This window comes from Cibotium barometz, chromosome 56, assembly GCF_041138505.1.
Source record: "Cibotium barometz isolate CiBa-2024 chromosome 56, ASM4113850v1, whole genome shotgun sequence".
Lineage (NCBI taxonomy): Eukaryota > Viridiplantae > Streptophyta > Polypodiopsida > Cyatheales > Cibotiaceae > Cibotium > Cibotium barometz.
This window is the reverse complement of record NC_141101.1, coordinates 31086773-31105142: the sequence shown is the minus strand read 5'-3', so window position 1 is coordinate 31105142 and position 18370 is coordinate 31086773. Positions and strand designations below refer to the sequence as shown.

The 18370-nt window shown below is 44.1% G+C and overlaps 1 protein-coding gene across 1 annotated transcript in view; it reads left to right on the top strand.

Moving 5' to 3' along the window:
- Positions 1–17255, top strand: part of LOC147607121 (protein LOL2-like) — a 39792-nt gene extending 22537 nt beyond the window's left edge. The window contains exons 3-7 of the mRNA XM_086790906.1: positions 14712–14825; positions 15075–15184; positions 16409–16489; positions 16653–16718; positions 16846–17255. Coding sequence (XP_086647032.1) covers positions 14712–14825; positions 15075–15184; positions 16409–16489; positions 16653–16718; positions 16846–16887 — 413 coding nt within the window. The 3' untranslated portion in view covers positions 16888–17255. The remainder of the gene's footprint in view (positions 1–14711; positions 14826–15074; positions 15185–16408; positions 16490–16652; positions 16719–16845) is intronic.
- Positions 17256–18370: the final 1115 nt, after the last annotated feature.

Genomic DNA, 18370 nt, shown 5'->3' with positions numbered 1-18370 from the left:
GAGGTTTTTTCCCCCAGTTTAGTTCAGTTTCACTTATATGCAGTTTATAAGTGTTTTGGTCCACCCGGCACATTTATGGCCGGACATGTGAACACTTATCTTTTAGGGTCACTATCATGTGGCTATTGTACTTGATTTTATTAATTCATTGAAGCATATTGGAAGTCGTGTTCTCTCATCTTGGTTTCCACGCTTGCTTGAACCTGTGTAAACCCTAACCCTAACCCTTGAGTGTCTTCAAGAGAGAGAGAGAGAGCCTAGAGGCTTGGAAGTTGGAAGAGTCAAGACTCAAGAGGCTTGAGGGAGAGGTGAGAGCCTAGGTCCTAGAGCTTGGAACTTGGAAGTTGGAAGAGAGAAGATTCAAGAAGCTTGAGCCTTGAAAGCTTGAGCCTTGAGAGTTGTGAACTTGTGTGTGCTTGTAGTCTTGTAGAGGCTTGTTCTTATATAGATAGGCAAGAGAGAGAGAGGAAAGCCTCAAGGGCAAGAGAGAGAGAGAGGGCCAAGCCTCAAAGAGCCAAGGCCCAACAGCCATAAACGGCTAGAAACGGGCAGGCAGGCGCAACGGCCAAAAACGGCAGGAGCAACGGCAGGCGTAACGGCTCTCTGCCGTCCCCGCACAGCGTCGCCCCCGACCGCCGTCCCCGTCCCTGCGCCGTCCCCTGTGAGAAACGTCCCGTGGGGGACGTCCGTCCGTCCCCGTCCCTGCGCCGTCCCGATTCGCCGTCGTGGCGTTCCAAGCCTCCGTCCCCTCCGTCCCCTGTGACTATGTATTTTGTACTTCTATATTATATGGATGTGACACACATGCAAGGGTTGACTTGCATTTTGTGCCTACCACACTTTTGGCTCTCTCTCTCTCTCTCATTTTTGTGTGAGCTTCTTCTTCCTGCACCTAACCCTAATGTGCAGGTTTGTGTGTGTGTGAGTGTGTGAGTCCAACATCAACATCTCTTTGGGATCCATGCTTGTTTGGACGTTGGTGGTGAAGGTTCTTTTACAATAGCTATCTCTTTGTTGGCATTTGAGCTATTGAAGCCTTTGACTATCATTGATAAAGAGATTTGGAAATTTGTAAGCGGCGGCAATGAGACGAGTGGTATACTTTTTTGTTATGGTATCCAAATACAATGGTTACCCTCGTAGTAGCCTTAAGCTCTTAATAAGCGTTTGGAAATCCATTTTGGGGTAACTTGTAACTTTGCCTTTCTACGCCGGTTGTGTTGAGGTCCTCCTTGCTTGGTCGATTGAGGTGGTATGGATAGAGAAATCTTGGAAATCCATTTCAAGATTAGATTTGGGTTGCCACTCTATGACTTGTCGTATTTCTTTGTTCTTTTGGAGGTGTTTGTTGTGTGGAGATAGAAAGATCGAGAATTTTTTGAATGGTGGACGTTGAAGTGGAGGGGGGTTCCATAGATTTTGTGGATGTTAAAGCTTCCTCCTCATTGCGATCCTCGATAATAGTGAGAGGTGGCAAGAGTTTATGTGTGGTTTCACCCACAGAGATGCACCTTGTTGACCAGTCAATCATACATATCTTGCAGCCTTCATTCATATATGACCAAGTATTATCGGCTTAGGTAATGTTCTAGAGTCATAACCAAGAAGTCTCCTACTAAGGAGGTATCTCCGAGTTGGGGTTTTCCTAATTGGTTCCATGCATTGAAGGAAATTAGATTGTGACTAGCTTGCGTATTAAGTATTGCATTATAAATTACTTTACCATAAGGGCTAGGCAATTGAATGGATGTTCTGAGAGCTGGGATGTGATCCTCCATGTTGTCGATTATCTCTCTAACATAAGCTTGTGTAGTAGGTCTAAGGTTTTTTTCTCGACGTTGTTGAAGTTTGGCTCGTCTTTTCCTTGCCTCCTATTGGGCTTGGGTCTTCTTTTGAGCAGCCCTTTCCTTGGCTGCTTTCCTGTCATGAGAAGCACGTAAGGATTCTTTGGTAAGAGGTCCATAGTATTTTTTATTTTTTTTCGAAAAGTCCATTGTATTTTTTATTTTTTTCCGAGAAGTCTTTAGTATTTTTTAAACTTACTACCATCAAGGAAACCGACAGTTTCAACTTCGTAAAGAGTCTCGAGACATATAGTACTTTGTGGAGTAACTTCAAAAACTCTAAATGGTCCCTTTTCAGTATATTTAGGCTTTTTCTTTTCACTGTCGTAACATGCAGTGGAAGTATTCGTATTGAGGATCCTGTCACACAAATGCTCACACCGTCTTCTTTATCCTGAGTTTCGCGAGTTTAGCAATCTACTTTAAGACTTCAAACTTTAAGAGAGAGAGAGAGAGAGAGAGAGAGAGAGAGAGAGAGAGAGAGAGAGAGAGAGAATTACCCACTGAAGGGTCCCCTATCCCGTTACCGGAATAGTATTTGATTTATTACTTTGAAGAGACTGACGGTGGACTGACAATAAGCCAAACGCTAGATCTAGGAAGACCAAGAGTCTGTTGAACTGCACACGGCTGTAGAAGCACCAATGATGTTCAATCTCGAGCCTATGTACTCTTCCCAATGGAATGAGGGAAGGCTGCAAATCTGAGGCTGAGATAGGGGCTGTTTGGGACTGTTCTAGGCTATGTATGAATGCTGAGTTTTACCTTCACCAAATCTATTGAATTGGGATTGCTTGGTGATGTATTCACACTAAGAGATGAATGCTGAAAACTGGTTGAATGCAAAAATGCACGGTTTACTGATGGCTGAATGCTGAAAACTGTTGCGTTTTGTTGGAGGGCTGGATGCACATGCGTTGATGCTCCTATGGCTGTAGGATGAAACGCTTCTCCAAAATGTGGGTTGCTGAAGTGAACTATGGGCTGAAGACTGAAACGCTGAAGCGCTTGCTGATGATTGCTGAGATATGAGATGATATGAATGAATAAGCAAAGCATGCCTATTTATACTACACTGAGGGCTGGTCGGTTGGCATTAAATGCTGGCCGACTGGATATAAAATGCTACACGACTTGTAGATGATGGTGGATAAATAGTGTTAAATGCTGGAAATTGTGGAAAAAATGCCAAATAAATCCTAATAAATATTCTAAGGCTACGAGATGCTATTTCAAGGCTTCTGCAATGATCTATATGCAATGGATGCATAGTTTTTCCATACGGCAACCATACGGCAAACGCATACGGGTATGGAAGTACGAAAAAAGTACTGTTCACACTCCCAAGAAATTCCATACGTTGGATACCATACGGCATCCTAAATTTAAGGAAAAACATGCTACATATGACCGAAAAAACCAAAGAAACTTGAAACTGCAAAGATTTTGGGATTAGAAAAAACATAAATGATGTAGAGCCAGAATCCAAACTCCGGACTTTATATTACTGTAACTTGTTTACATCATACATGTATGATCAATGATGTATCATGTATCATGTTACATAAGTAGGGACTAGAGAGTGTGGAGTGGGCAAATGCCAAAACCTGTCACTTGTAGGCATAGTTTTTTCATACGGCAACCATACGACATACGTGTATGAGTCTGGAACTATGAAATAAGTATGGTTCAAACCTTAGAGAAATTCCATACGTGTTAAATTAAAGGGTAGACATGCCATTTTCAAAGAAGTGAACCATGAGAGACTTAAAGTATGTGAAAGCCATGATAGATGGTCTATCATAGTTTTCACAAATTGACCATGTTTCATCCGTCAATGACTTTCACACATTGACAACTAATCTCTAGAGAAGATGCAAAACATTTTCTTTTTTGGCTGGAGTATGAAAAGTTTTTCCATACGTGACCATATACGCATACGGGTACGGAAGTATGGATTATTTTCCATACGAGTATGAAAAAAACTATGAATGGATGAATGATATGCAATATGCAGAGTGCTTTCTAATGCAAACCCTAAGGTTTCTACTGACTCTACATGCATGAATGCGTCTCTTCAAGTGGGTTAAGGGACTTGACTGACTGATTGACTTACTATGTTTGAGGAATGACCTACGTAGCTCATGCTTAACTTATCCTGGACTGAGGATTGCAATGGGGTCACAGCATACGACAAATATCATTCTAAAAGGTGTTAATACTGCACAATGTTGAACTGATGATGATGAGCCAACTTGTCACCATGCACTACAGTGCTGCAGAGTGCATGTGACATTCCCTCCTGCTTAGCTTGGCGGCAGGTTCATGGCTTCCAAGTAGTCCGCCTCAACAGCTGGGGGTACTCTTGAAAGGACTCCTCGTCTAGACTCCTCGTCTAGCCATACGGCTTCGTGGGTACCTCAATCTTGGAACTTCGTATAGAACTGACGTATCCGTCGATCAGAACCATGCTTCCAACGATGAAGAAGGATCTGCTCAGGCTCGATAACTTCAGCTTCGTCCACCACGTCTGGCTACTGTTCATTTGAAACATCAAAAACTTATAGTCCAACATATGGTTTTAGCCAAGAAACATGGAAAACATCATTCATTGTTCAACTGATAGGCAACTTTAACTTCATGGAGACATCACTTAACTTTTTAACTATTGGAAAAGGTCCAAAACTACGGAATGAAAGCTTGGGACAACCTTTACCCGCTTGTTTCAATCTTTGTTTCATGATGCGCAGATAGACCCAATCCCCTTCCTTGAAGTGGACATCTCGTGTAGACTTATTTGCTTGTCTGCTATAAGCTTCTTGTGCTTTGGTCTAGCGGTCCTTGACTTACTCAATGATTTCGGAAAATGCTTCCGTGGTTTTATTAGCCTCTAGAGATGGAGACACCAATCTCGTCAAAAGAGAAGAGAAACGGCGACCAAAGGCAAGCAATTCATATGGAGTCCGTCCAACACTGGATGAATGAGTATTATTCAAGATGGCTTGGACCAATGGAAGATAATGTTCCCATTTGGACTGGTCATGACAATATGACTTGAGTTATAAATTTCTGTTTGGCCATCTGTTTGTGGATGGAATGCACTAGACAACTGAAACTTCGTTCCAAAGTTTTCGAATAATACCCTCCAGAAATGCGAGGTAAACTTGGAATCTGTGCCTGATGTAATGGTGCTAGGCAAACCACAAATTGGGTACCAATGTTTGAGAAAAAGATGGGCTACGTCCTCAGCTGTGGCCGTATGCTTGCATGGGATGAGCATGCAGAACTTACTGAAGCGATCCACAATGGTGAAACATTGAGTGTTATGGGATCCGGTGGATGCTGGTAGAGGTTCTACAAAGTCCATCGATATGTCGATGAAAGGTCCGTCAGGGATAGACAAAGGTTGAAGTAAACCAGTCTTCTTTGTATGTGGAGCCTTAACTTTTTGGCAAATCTTACAGGCTTGAACATGTGAATATACATCACGCCTCATTTTTGGCCAATAAAAGGACTGTTCTAATTTCTCAAGGGTACTGTTGATATCTCTATGTCCTCCAACTAAGGAGTCATGGGCATCATGGAGAAGAGTTGATCGCTTTTCCCGAATGACACGGAGACAGTTCTTGAAGAACAACCACAACCGTTCTGCACTGAATAATGGCAAGGCTCAGAAGTGAGCGCCAAATTATACTGAGTATCAAACTCAAGGGAGTCGACATACTGGTCTTTCATGCCATCTAAGTCCTTCCCCGTAATTTTGAGAATGGTAGATTCCTGCACTGCTTGGATACTGGCCTTGCGACTAAGAGCATCTGCGACTGGGTTATTTATGCTTACCAGGGATGTACTCAATCATTCCTCCAAACTGTTGGAAGAGTTGACTCCACCTGGCTTGCCGATCACTCAAGTGGGCACTTGGCATGGTTTGAAGTCACTTAAGTGCTTGGTGGTCTGTTTTGACTGTGAAAACCGGTCCATAAAGAAAAGGCTTCTAATGTTTGAGCGCTGTGATCACACCCAAAAGCTCTTTATAAACCGAATAATTCTTTTCGACGACATCCAACTTTCGACTGTAGTAGGCCACGGGTCTATTGTCCTGCTGGAGAAGTGCACCTATGGCTACATTGCTTGCATCGGTGATGACCTCAAAAGGTTCATCTCAAGATGCTAACTTCAAAACAGGCGCTTTTGAGGCAGCTTTCGGGAGAATGGAATGCATCAAGCACCTTGCGTGTGACTGAGACTTTTGTTTACGAGTCTTCACCCCCTTGAGCAAGTCGGTGAGAGGTGCTGCAAGGTTGGAAAACTTCGTTCCCTCGTTCCCGTTTCCCCTCGTTCCCGTTCCCCCTTTTTTCCGTTCCCGTTCCCCTTGTGGTGCTTTCGTTCCGTTCCCGTTCCGTTGCTACTATGGATCCTGCACCTTCTGTACAGATATGTCTACGTGGCATCCAAGTGCGGGATGCACGTGACATGATCCCTGCGCATGGCATCATTCACTTTCTTGAGATCAACACACACTCTAAGTTCTCCATTCTTCTTGGGCACAACCACAATGGGTGAGTCTCATTCTGAGTGTTTAATCTCATAGATGAATCCACACTCAATGAGTTTATCGATCTCTTTCTTAACAATGCTTGCATATTTAGCTTCGGGTACCATGGGGATGGTGTGTTATACCACCTTTGCGGGACTCTCTTTATATCATGGTATGTCCACGCAAAGCAATCCCTATACTTCTTGAGGAGAGCTATAAGTTCAGCCTCCTCGGCATTATTTAAGTCCTAGCCTATGTAGATAGGCTTAGGATCTTCTCCTGGTTCAGCCAAGTCTACTTTCTTGACCTGTGCAGGCTCGTCATAGACGACTCCGCTCTCACTTGTGGGGCTACGTTTGGCATTTTCAAACACTAACTTGTGTTTCTATATGGTGTATGACTTGCAATGCTCGAGTGCTGGGCGCAAATCAGGCTCATTTTCCTTTCCTTCGTCAGCTGCTTTAGCTGCAGTCTTAGCCTCTCGTTCCTTCTGTGCGAGTTAAAGATTTTGTTTCCTTCTAGCTAAGTGACTCAGTTTTGGTTTATCAGAGACTTCCACCTTAGCTATATCAACTGGGGGTGGTCTACAATACTTGACCTTTTGTAACTCCTCTCCCCAATCGTCCAAAACTTTCGATATAAGTGAGTTACACCCATGTACTGGAGCCCTTGGATAGTAGTCATTCTTTCTTGCAGCCTTTTATGATGATTCACTGCATAGTGTTTTCATCTCCGTCATCTTCGGAGATGCTCCTTGGAGTCTTGATGAACTTCATCTCTTTCTTCAGATTGGAAATCCGTATCAGATTCGGAGCTACTCCTTGCAATTTTTTGGGATAATGTGGGCTTTGTTTTTCTTGTGGTGATTGAGGAGTTGGTGTCGCTTTCAGTCTCTGTTTCAGACCCCTCACCACTATTGGTGCTTGAGCTTGAGTCATCCCATGTGGACTCAAGTTCACTATAACCAATTCCCTTAGTATCAGAAGGTAGAGCACGGATCATTTGTAGGGGCACAACCTTAGGGAGCTCCTCACTCCCCAGCTATTGATCGTAGCCATCATATGTATCCAGTTTAGATTATCTTCAAGCTCAATAGCTTGTTTTTTAGCATCTTTGTAGGGTGGGTCCTTCCTTATATCGGTGTCTTCTCTGCAAGTGTAACAATATTGCAAAGGGGTTGAATGGATGGTAGTATCAGATCTCTGGTCAAATAGTCCACCACTACGCATTGGATGTACGTGACCAGTCACTAGGTCTACTCTAAGGATTGAGTCATCAAATTGTAGGTAGACATGGTTGTTGGACCAATTATGGACCATTTTAGCTTCATGCATAAATAGTCTTCCTAAGATCATTTCATAAGAATCGGATTGCTTGGAAAAGTCCATCAAAATGAACGTACGTCTCACTTGATGATTCAATACCTTGATCTTAAGATTGGGTAACATTTCCATTGGTTTGGTAATAGTACCATCAGGCATTTTAACCACAATGTAATGTCTGAGACTTAAAGCTTGGGTTTGGCCATTTTTTCCTAGCATTTTTTGGTAATTATATCGACTCTTGCACCACTATCAAGGACTTCCATTATTGTGATGCCCTTGGCGGTGATTGGTAGTAATGCATTGGATTCATCTCCTTCAAAATATTGACCCAATTTATTCAATGGAATTTTGACTATTGATTTGGTGTACTCATCCTTTGCTTGGGTTCTTAGATCTTCTATGACTTGAGTCGGTGAAATTCCTTAGTAGGGTTGAGCCTTGTGGGTTTCTACAAATGGTGGTAGTCCTATGTTGAGTTCTCCATGTAAAAGAGCTTTCAATGCTTTGAAGAGTTGAAGATCTCCACACAAGGGTGTTGTCATCGTGGTCTTTGTTCCAGAAGCCATGAACTCCAACAATTTAGGAATGTTTAAGGGAGTACCCGGCACCTCTCTACCATACGAGGGTGCTAGTGATATTGGAATTTCCACCTCTTGAACGGGTTCAGGATTTTCATACTCAAACATTCTCCTAAAGAGTTGAGAATCCATGCTTGGAACAGGTGAGTTCTCACTGACCTCAAGGATGACACTAGGTATATCCAAGGGTTTGTGGGTTACGATCGGCTTTAGATTATTTGGATGCACAGTGTCAGAGATGTTACTTGTTTTGGTCTTGGTTCTAACTCTTACTGAGTATGTGTGACGATATCCCTGAGCTCATGCAGTTGTTCTGATTCTTTTACATGGTCAGGATATGAACCGAGTTTCTCTTTGTTTGGTTTCTTGGGGGCTTGAATCCCTTCCTTTTTGGTCTTCTTAGTTTTGTTTGAGTGTCTCTAGTTTGCTCAGAACCAGCATGTGTGTCCACTGAATCGGAATTCTCTTTAATATCATTCATGTAGACTGGTTCGTTAGGTGTTTCCAAGTTCACTCATATTGTTTTCTTCGTTTTTTCCCTTTTATAGATTTCTTTCTTCTATTGTCTCTCTTCTTTTTGGATCCTACTGTTGAAGTAGCTTGGTTTTCTACTTTCTTTTCCACAACAGGTTTGTTTTGAGCCATGAGTCTCGTTATTGCATTCGCGGACGGGTTAGGATTTCTCAACATTGATCTTTGAGTTTGTCCACCCACTCCAATCATGTTGAGAGGTGTGATGGTAGGACCATTCTGTGTATTTACAACCACCACTTTCATTGGGCAATCTTTGATCCCATGATCTATGCCACAACGATTACAGGTGGCAAGTGGCATGCTGGAAGATGCAACTTGGGTGATTGGTTGGTTTCTAATGGAACCCTCAGAGATTCAGTGTGGTCCTTGACAATGATAGCATTGAAGAGGCATTCTCTTGAGTGTAGAGTTGATGTCTCGATCTCTTCCTTCTATTGCTAGACCCTTTAGAGGGTATTTCAGACCCAATATTGTGTATTTGTTGCTCCTCTCTCTTTGCAATCTTATCTTCTCTACATCGTGCTATTCATCGTCAAGAAGCAAGGGCTGAAAGTATCTATCAAAGTATAATCCTTTTTTGTAAGCTTCTGCATGTTACATTGTTGGGCTTTGGAGCCTTGTGTGTGTGAACACTCCCTATGAGTGTGTATGTGTGTGAACCCACTCTTATGTGTGGATAGGATAAGTGTGCCATGTGTCACTCATCCAAAGTGTGTGTGAATTTTTTGGGTCAAAAGATAAGGCTACATGACTATAAAAGCACATCACAGGATACAACAACCCTCACAGACTATGGAGAGTACCTCTTAGCCCTTGGCGGGGCTCATAGGCTAGCCATTTATAATGGCTTAGCTAGATGGCCTAGATCCAACTCCTTCACCTCCTACCCCTTCGGACATGGAGCCAGTACAGTGGACTATCTAATGGGATCCCTCTCTCTGATCCCACTCATTCCGGAGTTTACCATCTCTCCTTGCCCCATCGGTGTTGCAGTCGACCATGCATATATGGCCTTCTCCCTCACATGCCGATACGCCATCCAACCACCTGCTTTGCCCCATCACCGTTCGAGATACCACTTTACCAGAGAGACCTCTTCCATCTATTCTGATCACGTCTACTGCATCCTCTCCGACCTCGACCCCCATATCCCACTTGATGAGCTTACCACACACCTCTCAACCACCCTCCATACTTCCGCTGTAGCCGCCTTCCTACACTCTAGAGCCACCCCTACATCACCACGAGGGACTGTCCCACAGAGTAGCTGGTACGACGAGGAATGTCGTGATACCCGAGCCCATCTACATCGGGAGATGGCGCTAGGATCCACCACTCATCAGCAGGTGCGAGTGATCTTTTGACGTTTCACACGGAGAAAGAAGAGAGCCTACCTAGCCAGGCTTGAGTAGGAGCTATACTAGCTGTTTCTTGGAAGGGATTGTAAGGAGGCCTAGAGGATCTTCCAAGATCATCGCCTTCCGACTCCGATTCCTTCACCTAGCACCTTGCCACCTCTCTTTACCATGTCCCCGAGCAGCCACCTCTCCCCCATCCACCTGAACCTTGTCCCCCACACTCTTCCTTCTTTCACCTTAGCATGGTGAGAGATGCAGAGCACATGATCATGATGGACTCCTCACCGAGCATTTCTCCCATGCCAGGGACATGCTAGCCCCTTTACTGGTTCACATGTTTAACAGGGCTTTATGTGAGGGCTTCCTCGTTAGCTGGTCATCGAATACTATTGTACCTATCTTGAAAGCAAGTGACCCCATGGACCCCAACAACTACAGGACTATCATGATTGGTCACACCTTGGCCAAGATTTATGGTTCGATTTTGGAGCATGAGCTTAGTAGATGGTCCGAGGAGCAGAGGCTCAGTGCACTGGGGCAGGCAGGCTTCAGGAGAGGGCACTCCACACTAGATCATATCTTTACACTACGGGGGATCATTGAGGGGAGAGCTCACGGGTATCGGATACTATTGCTTTGTGGATTTCTGCAAAGCTTTTGATACCATCCCACGGGCCAGACTGATGAGGAGACTGTAGGATATGGGAGTGCTAGCAGAGATGCTTTGGGAGATCATTACACTCTATGAGTCAGTCAACAGGGAGAGTATGGGCTCCAGGAGGTGATTCAGAGATCATACACAGTACTATCGGGGTGAACCGGGCTGCCCCTTGTCTCCTACTCTATTTGGTCTATACATTGATGAGATCTCGGATTACATAGACAGACAGGGAGGACCAGGAAAACATTTGGCAGGAGTCCTGATACCGATCCTCTTGTATGCAGATGATATTGTTCTTATTTCTGATTCACCAGAGGGGCTGTAGAGGCATTTGGATGCAGTACGGGCCTTTTGCGAGGACCGGGACCTCACTGTGAACCTTGGAGGGGTTAACCTAAACAATGGCCTCGGGGGTTAACCTAAAAAATATGTAAGTATACCATGTGAGTTAAAATGAAGGGGTTTTTTAATTCAAAAAAATAAGGTAAATTTACAGAAATACATTTACAGAAGGGGTTTTTTAATCAATTTAAAAAAAATACATGTACGTCCATAAAGAAAAGGGGTCATGTTACCTCATATGTATACCTTGGGATCACTTTTGCTGGACCTCAGTTCTCGATGCGGAAGGCGGCCAAAACTAGATTGATGAGGGGATATGCAGCCCATGGCTGGCTAGAGAGGCAATGCTCACAGATATAGTTTCAGGAGTCGAGGACGAAGCTTTGGCTATTTGATACTCTAGTTACACCTGCACTACTGTATGGTGCCCCCATCTGGGGTCCTAGCTTATACCGCAGGAGGAGACAGAGGAGAGAGCCGGCCGAGACATACAGAGGAGGTATATGATGGGTGGAATATGATGGAGAGGCCCCTAGTGGCGATGATCTCACGCATGATTAGGAGTAAGCCATCAGTGCCACATGAGATTGTGCGGGCAGAGATGGGGGCTGTGCAGCACCGATAGTGACAGAGGCTCTATTCCAAACAGTGACATACTGGCACAGGCTATGGGAGCTTCCACTTGAGAGATACCCATGGCTAGCCCTGGAGTCCTCGAGATAGTTGACACTTGAGGGAGATACAGAGTGCTGGTATGCACAGGTAGGCACTTGGTTTGGCATGCACGATATGCAGATGGAGGCACTCCCCCCGTTCCACTACAGCATAGAGGCCCCGTCATTTGCTCTCAGTCGCACAGTGCGGAACAGGGTTATCAGGAAGGACATTGTCAGACTGGATACTACGAGGACATGGAGTTCACCTAGTCGTCCCCACTGGGGACAAAGATGGCCTTCTACAGAGATCACCTCCTATGCCTGACAGAGGATGGGTTCATCAGCCGCCCACGCTACATGGACACACACCTATCCTTTGGGGTGAGATGTGCGATCGGCCAGATCCGCACCTTGTCCCACCAGCTGATAGTGGAGACTGCCAGATATGGGCCTAGGGTGGCCGCACCAGAGGACAGGATATGCGAGCTCTATCACACAGAGCCCGAGACAGAGGATCATTACATATGCTGATGCCCTGTATACTATGAGATTCGGGGGAGGTTCCACTGCCTCTTCTGAGCTAGGTTCGGACCACTTTCGAGGATCATGGACTTCTCAGATCAGAGATGCTTGGGACTTTTTCTTCTAGTGCTCCGTAGACACAGGGAGTCCTTAGTGAGATCCTGATCAGTTGTACTTGCTCGAGGACCAACACAGAGAGCTCTCTCACCGACTTCTTCCATAACAGCAGTCCGTGGGCCAATCCACCCATCATACCCAGACCACAGGCTAGTGCAGGAGCTCGGCCTAGAGGTGTGACACTCGACAGAGCCACTGAGTTATGCAGAGCTCGACGCACTAGACCTCATGGCCCTCGCCCACGGCCACGCCACCACAGGAGTATCCGGGCCATCATCTCCCATCATCGTAGGACCTTCTCGTGCCAGCTCAGTTTTACCACCTTGAGCACCATGTCACAGCGGCCCATGACGTGCCATTCAGCTGGGCACCCTTGTTGCCCACATCTCCCTCGCCTGTAGCTCCACCGCAACTGTTTGCAGCCGCCATCGTACGCCAACGTGCCGCAGACGCCATCTGGCATGGTGAGTAGTTGTTTCTGTCATTGACCAGCAGCAGCAGCAGCAGCAACAATGCCTCTACTTGCATGGTCACGGAAGCAGTAAACTAAGGGATTTTAAATTAAAAAAAATCATCACATTAGAGCTCTTGCACTTACCAAAATTTGGGGTTTTACAAATTTCAGAATTTTTGCATCATCGTGGAAGTCAACCAGAGCTACAAAACATTTGATGCGGATTGTGATTGGCCAAATACGGGTTTCTTCCCACCGCCTCAGAGTAGAGATAGGTAGAGCTGAGCGCATTTTCAGAGCCGGGAAGCTCGTACGGACACCCAGAGAGGAGAGGATCTGCAGACTATGCCACATAGAGGTTGAGACGGAGGAGCATTACATATGCCGCTGCCCAGTATACTATGAGATCCGCGAGAGGTTTCACTGTCTATTTCGTGAGGGATTCGGTCCACCCTCCAGGATCATTGACTTCCAGGACTAGCGTTGCTTGGGCCTCTTCTTGCTTGAGCTCCGTCGACACAGGGACACCTTCTTGAGACACAGGCCCTAGCCACCCCGCCCCTTCCCTCGACAGCCAACCATCACGAGTTTCTTCCGGACCCAGGAGGTGGAGGACACTGACACAGTGGATCTTGTGGACCCTCCACGAGCTGCTCCGGACCTACCTCGTCCGAGAGGAGTTACCTCGGACCGAGCCTTTGCACTCCAGCGTGCCCGACGCCCTCGACCCCCCCGGCAGGCACGATCACCTCATCAGCTCCAGATCCAGGACATGCCCCACTGCCATCGAGCTACCTTTCCATGTGACATAGCTGAGGGAGACCTCTCGGCCATACTCGTCAGCCCCATGCTTGGCATTTGGAGAGTGGTATACCATCTACTCGGAGCTGAGGTTGCTCCCATGTTTTTATGTTCTCAGTATTCCATGACGAGTTTTCATGGACAGTTTTGTATCACCCCAGTGAGAGAGCTATATTTATGTTTTCATTCTGTTTTATTTTCCATTCCATGATGAGATATGCCATGGACATTATTGTATCACTTTGGTCTCATAGGCCCATTGGGTCTTTAGTAGACGCTTAATATATCTTTCTTTCTTTTCTCTCTCATACTCCACACTCTCTCTCTCTCTCTCGTTGATGCTTTCTTGGTACCATGTCAATCTACAGCCATCCCTTTTTAGGTCACAAAATACCATAAAAATGTCATTAAACATACTCATATTGCATTCAAAATATGTCCCAGCAATCGGTACATGTCTTGGGCACTTTCGGGCACCAATTGGGTTTGCCAAAACTACTCCAATTTGCCTTTATCTAGCCTTTAAACTTACCCTTTAGGTGGTTGCAAGGAATAATCATGTCTATGTGGCACCGGATTAAGGTGTGCAGGTAACATCTCAACCCGATGACTAGATTTTACATGCTCATTTATTAATTAATTGTAAGCATACTTAATAAAAAAGAAGAGTAGAAACACAGTAGGAGAAGAGAATTCTAGGTTGTGAAGAATTAGAATTACAGGTAGGGGAAGAGGAGTATTTTATGAGGGTTATGATGAAACGTGATTTACAAAAGTTACTGTTGAGGTGTTTTAGCTTATGGTTTTGTTCAGTTTGATTTCTTTATGCCCTTCGAAAAGTCTTGTCTGCTCATATGGTTTGATTGGCATGGCTCTGTAAGGTGTACTTTTTTTTGTTGTTATTAAAATTTCTAAGTGAAAAAGGAAATATACGACCTTATTTGACTGAGTTCCTTTTGTGGCTGCTGTACATTGTTTCCAGGAACAGAGATGGCCCAGTTGATTTGTGGTGGCTGCCGCACTTTGCTGATGTATGTACGTGGTGCCACTAGTGTGCATTGCTCATGCTGCCATACAGTCAATCTTGCGATGGAAGGTTGAGATTTTCAATCCTCGTTCCCCTTGTTCACTCATTGACAAAGCCTTAGGATAGGGGTTGAGTAGACTCATCCACAAAGCCATAAGATCAAAATTTTGTAGACATTTGCAAAAGAATCAGTTGGTGCTCCTCATACAAGTATGGCAAAGTTCACGGAGTTACTCCGACTGAAATACTTACATGGGGTCTTTAAGTCTCCTTGGTGGTAGGCTTCTTCCAACTTACATTTCTCATTCCTTTTTACAGCCAACCAGGTTGCTCATGTTACTTGTGGAGGGTGTGGCACCATGCTGATGTATCCATATGGAGCTCAGTCAGTAAAATGTGCGGTTTGCCAGTTTGTTACTGCTACTGGGGTATGCTTGCCTTCTCAACTCAATTTCTCCATGTTTTTGTAGCGCAAAGCAGGTGTCATAAAGACTTAGAGCTTTGCATTAATATCGGCCTAGTGGCCTGACAATGGTGATCTTGTTGCCGTGTGTTCCATGCGTGTGTGCATTTGCTAATTTCCCACTCTTTATTGAAAGAAGAGCACATATCTGGGAATTGTATTATCACACCCATCATTTTGGGAGTTGCATTATCACACCCAACATTTTGGGAGTATGGTTCTTTCAACCTGCATTCATGACATGACCAGATGGCAAGAGGTTATGCCTCATTGGTGACTGTTTCAAGCCCAAAGCAGGGCACTCCTTTTAGTTCTAACTGATGTGTGGTACAGCCTCCCAATATACCTTATCACATATATCTATGAGACAGCTGTGTCTTATCACACAGGTTGCAAGTAGAGACATGGCAGCTCCAGGTGTGCATGGCATGAAGAACATGTGAGGTGGAAACGGAGAGACATGCTTTATTCTACGCTCATCATACCACGAGATTCGAAGGTGCTATCACGATCTGTTCTTAGAGCGGTGCAGTTCTCTATGTAGAGTCCTCAAGCATGAGGACAAGAGCCCAAGAAAAGATTCCAAGATTCTCCCAAGGTTTCCTAAACAAAAAATGTCCTAAAATAAGTGAAATATGATCTAAATTTAGTGTTGCGTAAAGCAGTGACTGGTATGGTTGACTCTATCTACTCTGGCAGTACGCTGACTATAATTTTTAAATCACTGTTAGTATTTTCCAATCAATCAGAACATATAGCACCACCAAAGTGGCAATTTAACCAAAGGCTTTAACTTCTCTACCACTTATATGGCCTTCAAAATCTTCTTTGATGATGGCCCTGCATCATGGCCACTAATGGCAGGAGGCCCGAGGGGGCTAAGAAATGATGGCATACATAGGGAACCTTGATGCCAATGTGATTGAAAGATGACACAAAGGCAGTTGGTGCGTGTCGTTTGTGTAGGTGGGGCCAATCGTGAGCATATATATCTGCTTACATACCTAGGGTTGTGGGGAGATGCCTTTTAACAAGGATTCTCCAACATTTGTAGGCTTGATTGGCAGGTTGTGTGCATTTGAATTTAAATTTTGGGTCGATTTGCTTCAATTAGAAGATCATTGTTACACTGGTAAACCTGGTCTATGGGCATGGAGGTGTTCTTAGAATTTCTTGATGATGATATCAGATGAATAGTATGAGGATGCCTCTTCCAGCACAGAGGGCTCCTTCGAATGTCTCGACTTCGCAACCACCACCTGCTCAACAGGTTCAGTGAATCTTTCATGTTTTTTTAATGGATCAGAGAGTTCTCATACCATCACAGTGGCAGGGGTGTAAGAGGTGCATTAGTTTCAAGTTTAATGTAGAGTTTTGGGACTGAAAATAACATTTGAACTGTTAACCTTGTTGGCTCTGACCTGACTATGTAGCCTCAATCTCATATGCATACTGTGGTGGTGGAAAACCCAATGACACTGGATGAGAGTGGCAAACTGGTACTTCTGCCTCATGCTCAACACCTAAGAGCTTCTTGTTTTGTTTTGCCCTCTCTCAGGCAAAAGAGATGACCACCAAATTGGGGCATCTGGGACAGTAGATTGATGTCTTGCATTTAATGTGCAGGTCAGCAATGTCGCAGTTGGAGTCACAACTGAAAGAAAGTGAGCTTGCAATAATTGGTGTATAGAAAGAGGCGAGAAATGCTCAAGGTTGGGGTTGGTAAAGATCTGCATCTGCTAAGAATTTTTGGGCCTGTAATGATGAACCTCAATTTTACAAAATATGGTAGTAGTGCTCATAAGTTGAGAGAACATTCTAAGCTACCTTTTTTGTTAGTTTCTTCTACCTTGGTTCAAGAAAAATATACTGTTTACTCTGAAAAAAATCAAGGGTAGAGCCTTATCTAAATCTATATAACTCCTAAAAAGGGGCCATTATGAGGACACATTTTGAAGAGGAGCTTTCCTGACTGTGCTACCTAAAACATACACGATTTGGATATTTTAGAAGCATATATTTTTATTATGAAGCAACATGCATCTGTGTGGTCATGGCCGTCAGAAAGTCTAAAGTAAAGCACCTTATTGTGTGTGTGTGTGTGTGTGTGTGTGTGTGTGTGTGTGTGCATGCATTTAACCATGCGGCTTTAAAGATCTGCAACTTATTTGGGTAGCCCAGCATGGTAAAGTCTCATTTGAAGCCTCTTTATGTTACTGTATATTGGTATACTCAGCCCAAGCAACACCAACCATATCAAGCAAGCATGCCCTCGACTGTTTGCTGAAGTGAGAATAATTAAGTGACCTTGTGATCTCAATGTATTTGGTAGTGTAGTGATGACCATTCAAAACATTAATTATATCGTGCTCTTGTAATACAATTTTATTATGTTAGCAAGGGATGGTTGTAGTGATGACCATGCAAAACAATAATTATATATCAGGTATTTGTAATACAATTTTATTATGTTAGCAAGGGATGATTGGCTTGTTCAACAAAGCAGTCAATTGATTTGAGAAGGGCTTGTGTTTTCAAGCCTGTTATGTTATGGTCACATGTGCTTGTATCTGGATGTGGCCCTAGAAAGTCTTAGTGTCCATGCTTGTAATTAGTACAGTAGTGTTGACATTATAATGCCTTTGAACTATGCAGCAAGGTATTGCAAGGGCTTACCACATTATTTTATAACTTCATATTGGACAGGGTTCTGTTTTTCTGGTGATGCCAACTTTTTGGGCAGTTGTACTATTGGGTCAAAAAGTCAATTCACACGATGGTTGACTTTTGCATGGAGTGAAGCTTCTATGCCAATTCATGATTCCGTATTCTGCTGAGAGATAATTAGTTGTTTATAAAACGTTTCTTTACAATGGTTTGTGGAGTGTCACCCTAATTATCAAGTAAAACCTCCGAATTGGAAAGTCTAAGCTAGCTTTTTTTCTTACCTTTAATGGCATGTAAAATCATGGCTCAAGAGCACCTCACATTGGCATCATCCACTATCACCGTTTAGTAACTAGCCACATTGGGATCTACTGGCATTGAGATCAAAACTCATATCACAACATTAGATCTCATTGGGAAATCATTGAAATTTATGGCAAAGCAAAGGAAGTTTTTTTTGACATTGAGGTATAGATTATAGAGA